This window comes from Lotus japonicus, chromosome 5 (assembly GCF_012489685.1).
Source record: "Lotus japonicus ecotype B-129 chromosome 5, LjGifu_v1.2".
Lineage (NCBI taxonomy): Eukaryota > Viridiplantae > Streptophyta > Magnoliopsida > Fabales > Fabaceae > Lotus > Lotus japonicus.
Window position 1 is genome coordinate 49,676,543 of NC_080045.1, and position 7,739 is coordinate 49,684,281.

A 7,739-nucleotide genomic window follows, 5' to 3' on the forward strand; every position below is an offset into this window, starting at 1 on the left:
ATCTTAGATCCATTTGGTCTGGAGAGCTCTCAAATTTCGGCACCCGTTAATGTTCATTCCACGCTCCAGATGTACAGCCCTAGGTGTGAGGAGTGTGTTAGAAGTCTCAATTGGCTAGAGATATAACCAAACAAGTGTTATAAATGGTAGAGCAACCCTCAACTCTTGAGCTAGCAATTGGGTTGAGTTAGGTCCCTCTAGTTTTAATGTGGTATCAGAGTCTATCCTAGATCTATTTGTTGTAGAGACCTCCCAAATTTGGGTTACCCGTTGATGTTTTCCATGCTCTAGATATCCAGCCTGGTGTGTGAGAAGTGTGTTAAAAGTCTCACATTTGCTAGAGATATAGTCAAACAAGTGTTTATAAATGATAGAATAATCCTCAACTTTTGAGTTAGTTTTTGAGTTGAGTACAGTTATGGTCCCAAATTCTAATATCAATATATATGTTTAGTTCCTCCAAATTGGTGCGGATCATTTGCACTCTTCCGCACCAATATTCTTTTTGACTGTCGTTGACAATTGTTGTAGTAGAAAATTAATTTCGATAGGCCGCAAACATGAGTAGGATTCCAAGTAATATACAATTGCCACTAGTCTTGATTAATACTAGTAGTAAGTAACAAATGAAACCTTTAAATTAATTCTACTATACTAATTTAAATGGTATCGCTAAATATAACAGAGAGATATGGCACTTTCACATTACATTAAATTCTGACTGTTCATTGTCCATATACAAAAATGGTTGTTGCTTACTTTTTTATGAACATATGTAGATGTTTTTCTTCTTACGAGTAATCATATTTATATTCCTTTTCTTAACAAATTTAAGTCCTCACTTGCTGCTATTTTCACTTAACTCTTAGGGGTTTTAGCTTTCCTAACCATTTTCCTACATCTAATGGTATGTTACTTACACAATATCATCACTACCTAAGACAACTTCTTGATTGAGCCAACATGACTGATTTTAAGTCAGTTTCAACTCCTATGCCCCCTTAATTTTTCATCGGCTCCTCAACCTGACTCTTCTGACTATGATGTCTCATTGTATTTGTATCGCAACCTAGTAGGGTCCTTGCACTATCTTTCTCTCACCGGGTCTGATGTTGCTTTTCTGATTTACTAGGCCATGGCTATTTAATCTGTACCCATAGGTGCCCGCTTGAACTCAAACCTAATTTCACAAGTGAAACCCGCTTTTGATTAGGTTTGGTTTGAGTTTACCAGATGTTTAAAACTATAGATTTGAGTTTGGGTTCTGTATATAGTGATACCCGAACCCACCCAATATACAGAAATCATGATGAATTTTTGGTGTTTATATATATATATATATGATAATGAATGATTAAATTAGTATTTCCTTATTTTTCTTAAAGTTTAGTGTCATTCACGTCTTGCAGTTTCTATAAATGTTTAGGGCTCTCAACTTGGTTTGTTCTTGGGGTAATTTTGTCAAGAGAGGCACTCTGTTACTCATAATTAATTTTGTTTCTTGTAGTTGTAGTCTCTTTTGTGCTGATGCATATATATGGATAAGTAAATATTCTTTAATGAATTACGTTTCATATTTTATTTCTTTCTAGGATATTGTTATGAAATGGGAGTATATCTTATGTCGGTGAAAATATAAAGACTTCAATTTTGCAAGTTTTTTTTTTCAAGACTTAATTCTTTATATTTTCACCGACATAACAACAATACATACATAACAACATTTATACACCACATTTAACCATGTGAGAATATATTGGATACTCAAGCTCAATGGTCATAATTTTTTAACTATTACCATCAATTGTTATAACTTATAAGTTATGAAGAATTATAACAGAATCATTAGCATAAATTAGAAAATATTTCTTCTCATCTGAACTTTCAATGCTCCCATACATGCGAATTTGCTTAATAAATCATAAATAAATTGATAACCACGCCTTTTTCTGCATTTAGTTTCCGTATAAAAAAACTTTTCCATTTTATTCACATATTTATTAATAACTTATTAATTAAGAGCTGAGTATTATGAAGTCTGATGAAAATAATCAGTATACTGATCGATAAGAAAATGATAATTGATAACAATAACATGATGCAGTGAAAAGCTGCTAGAGCCTCACTTTCTTATCATCATATAAGTAAATCTTAAATTCATACTACATTAATAATCCCATTTATATTGGTATATTACGAAGGAGAAAACAAATCAGTTATATTTACTTATTTATTATTATATCTTTTTTTTATAATTACTATTATTATATCTTTCTGCAATGAATGTGAATATTTTGAAATTATGGACAATAATTAGGGCTGACACAAGGAATAAAAGTGAAGCTCCCGAATATTTGAAGGCAGTGATTGTTCTATGTGGTAGTGGGACCAGTGGTGGGGAAGTTGATGTCGTAAGCTGTGTTGGGAATTGGAAGCTAGGGAAGTGCAAAGAGTAGTGGATTTTGGTATTTTTGTCCTTAAAGAAGGAAAGGCCAATAGTAAATAAATACTAAGTGCATTTAGATTTGATTGGAAGTGAGAAGAGGCCAAAACCTTACAACATTTCTGTTCAGTCAGAACTTGTCTTTCCTTTTTCTTCCTTAGACACCATTTGTGTTCTGTTCTGTTCTGCTTTCACACTTGACATTTCTCATAGCTTGTTTCAATTCACCAATTATTTTCTGTACTCAAGATATATTGAGTGTAGTTGAACAACACTGTTTTCTCATTGATGTATAGATAACCATTTAGTTGGTGTTAAAATGACAATGACAATGGAAGTGTCTCATAGTACTCTAAGGAATAAGCTAAAGACTCTTTGTTCTTATGAACATGGCTGGTCTTATGCAGTTTTCTGGCGTTTTCATCCGCGGAATTCTTTGTAAGCTTATGTTTTTCCTTTTCTTCTTCAATTGTATCAATCTCTTTTTAGTGCATGATTGGAAAACCTTCTACAATTGATTCTGGAGTCCGTTGTGTGAGTAACTTCTAAGTTTCATAATTGATTGCTTAAGAAGTTGATCCAAACATGCTATTATGAGAATCAAAGAATCACATTTCTGGAAAGTGGGAACCTTTTTTCTTCCCTCATTTGATCTTTCTCACCTTAGATTACATGTTTGAAATTCCCACAGGATGCTGATCATGGAAGAAGCATACTATGAAGAGGAATTGGGAGAAGATATTGCACACGTGCTTCCACAAATGCATTTGCTGGGTGAAGGGTATGCATGCTCAAACTAACTTCTTGTTGTTTTTACTAAACCTGTCAGATAAAGAGAGTTTTTAAGATTTTGCCAAATGCTTCTTTCACCCAATGGATTAATTTCAAGTGTGCAAAATTTAAATGAAAGGGAAAGGGATTAAGTGTGCATTTGATCAGCATTGAAATAATTCCGGACAAAATTGATTATGCTAAAACTGCATATTAAACGTGAGTTAAAATGATGCGTTTTATGTTCGGATACCTTTGGAAAAAGTGGGTTTTCAGGGTAATTCTACGAAATTCAATTGTAAAATCCTAAATTCTTAGATTTCATTATGTTTCACACAGAAATCACTATTTATTGAGGCAAGTATAATTGATTTTTGACCCTTTAGTGGTACATCCATACATCGTTTTACTAGTTAGAAATTAGAATTGATTTTAATCAAGTAGAATTGAGTATAAGACACTAATTATAATGTCCTATCTAGAATTGTTGGTGAAGCAGCTTTTAGTGGCAAGCACAGTTGGGTGCACTCAGATAGTCAAACCCAAGAATGGAATTTTACTGGGCAGAATACTACTGAGGTATTGCTTTAACATTTAAACTGTTGAGTTGGTCCCTTAATTTCAATTTTCAACTCCTCTTGTGAAAGTCCACTTATCACTTAAGAACCATTTTTCTTTCTTTCTTTAGGATGATTCTGGATTGCATCAACAATTCTCCAATGGGATAAAGGTACTACTATAATGGTATTTCATATTTGAGGTTCCAACATTTATTCATATGCTCTAAAATAATTATTTTGGTTAAAGTCACTGAGATCACGCGTAATAAGTGTCTATAGGACCATATAAAGTGTGTTTTTTTTTATTCTCTTTCTTCTTCAAAGCTTGAGCAATGTATATTGATGAACGGTTCTGATTTGCAGACAATTGTGGTCATACCTGTAAAAGCATGTGGGGTGGTACAGTTTGGATCCAAAAAGAAGGTTTGTATTGACAAAGAACATAATTTATGACATCATGCAAAAATAGCTTTGTGCTATTTACATTTTTTTAGGAGAAAAATTAGGTGCAGTTCTATATATGCAGTTTTATTGTTCTCTAATCACAATACAACACATGCGCTAAAAAAATAATGTTTGGAGAAAATCTTAGATTTCAATTATTTACATACTTAATTATATGGTAATGTGCTAAAGGATCAAAATACTTTCATTTCTACAGATTTTTGAGACAGTGGATTTTTTGGAGCAAACACAAAGCCTGCTAATGGAGATAGATGATAAGGATGTGCCTGATGATATGTTAGGAAATGAAGTTTTATCACTGGAATTTGAAAATTTTGATCTACATGGTTTGCTTGATTCCATTTCAACTGAAAATTCACATGATTGGAATCTCCAATATCCTCATGATGAACACTTCAATGAATTGAGCAAAGTTTATTCTTCTGCAAGTTCCAATGACCCTTTCACTTCCCAATTGAAGATTGGGGAAGAAGGGATGATGACTTCATGGCAAGGAGATTCTTCTTATCTTAGTGACCTATTGAATGATCCCATTGAAGAGATTAATGATGTGCTTTTGAACAGCTTAATTGACAAAAACCCTTGTTTTGATTCATGGAGTGGTGAAATATCCTCTTTTGATTTGTTGGAGCAACAATTGGCACCTGAAATAGGACCACAAGAAGTTATAGATGTGTGTTTTGCAGAAGAAAATGCATTTTCTAGTATCCAACTTCCAGTTCAAGATTCAGCATTGACCTCACTGAATAACCAACATTCTTCTAAATCTATTGTTGTGGCTGATGTTAATTTCCCATTGAGTTCTGATACCTTACATGAATTCTCTGAGAATTTAGAGCCAGTTGATATGTCAGAAGAGTTTTTGAAGTTCAGTTCCATGGATGATCTTTTCCAGTGGTTTGCTCCTTCTGCAACCCTTTCTGAATCAATAGAATTTAACCCGTCTTCTTCTATGGTTGGAAGTAGTTCAAGTGATATTCCAGTGGCATGCCTAACTGGGAATAATTCCTTCGCCTCTACAATCAACTCGATCGGGAAAGAAACATCTGCGGTTACACATAGTTCTGAAAATAACCTCTTGGATAACATGGAACTTGATTTGAGCTTTGATCAAGCTGATCAATGGTGGGGAAATATAATAACACCAATGGTCAATGCTGCTCCTGATTCTAGCTTTTCTCAATGCCTATCAGAAATGAACATAGGTACAATGAGTAGCAACGGGAAGAGATTATTCTCAGAGTTAGGAATTGAAGAGCTTTTGAGGGGTGAATCAAGTTCCAATCCTTATAACAGTTCAGATTTTGGGTATGGATTATCATCCAATAAGAGGCAGTTAGTAGAACTTTCAGCAATGAATAGAAATCCAATGAGTTTTGCAAATCTTGCTGGGAATGAGGTTAGAGCAAACTTGATGCAGCCAGTTTCTGACTTGGAAAATTCAAGCAGCAGTCTTTTAGGCAAGAAAGATACATTCCTAAAATCACAAGTAGGCATGTTGAGTGATGATAGGCATAGCATTCATATTGGGAAAGATGTTCCTGTCTCCCTCCAAAAGCCGAAGGAACACACGAAGCCCACTAGGAGAGGGGCTAGGCCAAAGGAGAGTACTCGGCCACGACCAAAAGATCGCCAGCAGATCCAAGACTGTATCAAAGAGCTGAGAGGAATCATCCCCAGTGGTGGAAAGGTAAGAATAAAACCATTAATGTCTTTCTAGGGGAATGGTCATTATAAGCACAAACTAATATTTCCTCTATTTATGTGACATAGTTTCATGCACAACCTTAGCTGCAAATTTGTTTGCTTAAGAGACAGTTTTGAGAATAAGACATTGAAAAATGTTTTCTTGATTTAACAGTGCAGCATTGATTCGTTGCTAGACCGCACCATTAGATACATGGTTTTCTTAAGAAGTGTCATCAATTATGCAGACAAGCTACAAGAACCCCATGAGCCAAAGGTACCTAATCGAACTGCATGTTTGGAAACTCGTTTGAAAATCACGATAAAGTCAACATCACGGTGCCACGGTGGACAGAAGCAAAAGATAAAAGAAGTTGCTTCTGTCCACCATAATTTTGACTTCACAACAATTTTTGCACAATTTTTTTTCTTCAATTGAAACATTCTTAAAATCGTCATCAGTAGTCAGTACCAGAAATGATTGGACTTGTTTGGATGTTTAGCTCATTAACCAGGAAAATGAAGAGGTTCCAAATGATAGTGGTGTTACATGTGTATTTGAAGTGGCAAATCAAACTATGGTGTGCCCAATCATAGTTGAGGACATGAGCCAACCTGGGCATATGCTTATAGAGGTAAGAAACTAAGAACATAATTAAAAAAATTGCATCTTTACACATATTGGCACTGAGAAATTCATTGAAATTGTTCTGTTGCAGATGCTTTGTGAGGAGCAGGGTTTCTTCCTTGAGATTGTTGACATAATTAAGGGATTTGGGCTCAATATCTTGAAGGGAAAGATGGAATTGAAGAAGAACAAACAATGGTCACGCTTTATTGTCGAGGTAAATCGAATATTTGACTACAATATTCATGTATAACATTTAAATGGTGCATATGAAAATGCAATTTTCTCTCTTTTCATTTTTCTACTCTTTTTCCAATAATTCTTCTGGTTATTTTGTGCAACAGGCAAACAGTCATAATGTGTCAAGGATAGATGTATTTTGGTCCCTTCTCCATCTTCTACAGCAAACAAACAGCTCTGGTGTTGATTCTGCTAATCAGCATAGTAATGTTATTGGTACAATCTTTTCTTAACCCGGTACCGGACACGGTTATGACAGAGGCTCTTGATTGATTTCAGAGATATCTTGAGCATGTAATGGATGTTCTGGAAGTGTAAAAGAAGATCACCACCCATTTCTTCAGGTTTTAGAAACAGGATCCGATTGTACATAGATGATACTAGATTAGGATACACCTAATTAGCAAAAACTATAGATGATGTTGTGTCTAAGTTACTGCCTAAGTTAGGTGCAAAATCATTATGAAATTGCTGATGATCAGTGTTGGGTGAATGCTTGTGAAATGCAAGACATGTTAATGGAGTGAACCAGATAATTCAATTGGGCTAACTATTAATAGCTCCAATGTTCACTTTGTTTCATTTTATAATAATAATATTTCCAAATAGAAGATTGGTTTGGACATGAATGATTGAATAGAATAGTTGGACAAATACTAGCAAATCCACGAAGGGGTTTTGCTTTCCCGGGTGTACTGAAGAAATCCATAAAAATCTCTGAAACCAGCTATAGATAGTGGTTGACAAATTGACGAACCAAGTCAAGGATTTTGACAAGGTTATAGGGAAAAGTTAACATTTGAGAATCGCTCGCGCCATCATATGTGTGGAAAGAAATATTATTTATCTTTGATTTCCTAAGATAGCTCATGGCGCCATAAGATTAATCTTCTTCAGTTTCGGAGATCATATTAAGTGAGTTGATATCTTCCAACAAATTTTTCTA

General features: G+C 34.5%; 1 protein-coding gene across 1 annotated transcript; it reads left to right on the forward strand.

Annotated features, from left to right (window-relative positions):
* Positions 1–2,528: 2,528 nt before the first annotated feature.
* LOC130721422 (transcription factor bHLH157) lies at positions 2,529–7,416 on the forward strand. The gene is made up of 10 exons (XM_057572223.1): positions 2,529–2,881; positions 3,135–3,224; positions 3,697–3,793; positions 3,903–3,944; positions 4,138–4,197; positions 4,436–5,929; positions 6,101–6,202; positions 6,429–6,560; positions 6,645–6,770; positions 6,898–7,416. The coding sequence occupies exons 1-10, from the start codon at positions 2,763–2,765 to the stop codon at positions 7,024–7,026; spliced, it is 2,391 nt and encodes a 796-aa protein (XP_057428206.1). The 5' UTR covers positions 2,529–2,762; the 3' UTR covers positions 7,027–7,416.
* Positions 7,417–7,739: the final 323 nt, after the last annotated feature.

Coding starts and splice junctions, on each gene's coding strand:
- LOC130721422 (XM_057572223.1), top strand. CDS start 2,763: ATGACAATGACAATGGAAGTGTCTCATAGTACTCTAAGGAATAAGCTA. Junction 6,203..6,428: donor AAGAACCCCATGAGCCAAAG/GTACCTAATCGA, acceptor TTGGATGTTTAG/CTCATTAACCAGGAAAATGA. Junction 6,561..6,644: donor CTGGGCATATGCTTATAGAG/GTAAGAAACTAA, acceptor GTTCTGTTGCAG/ATGCTTTGTGAGGAGCAGGG.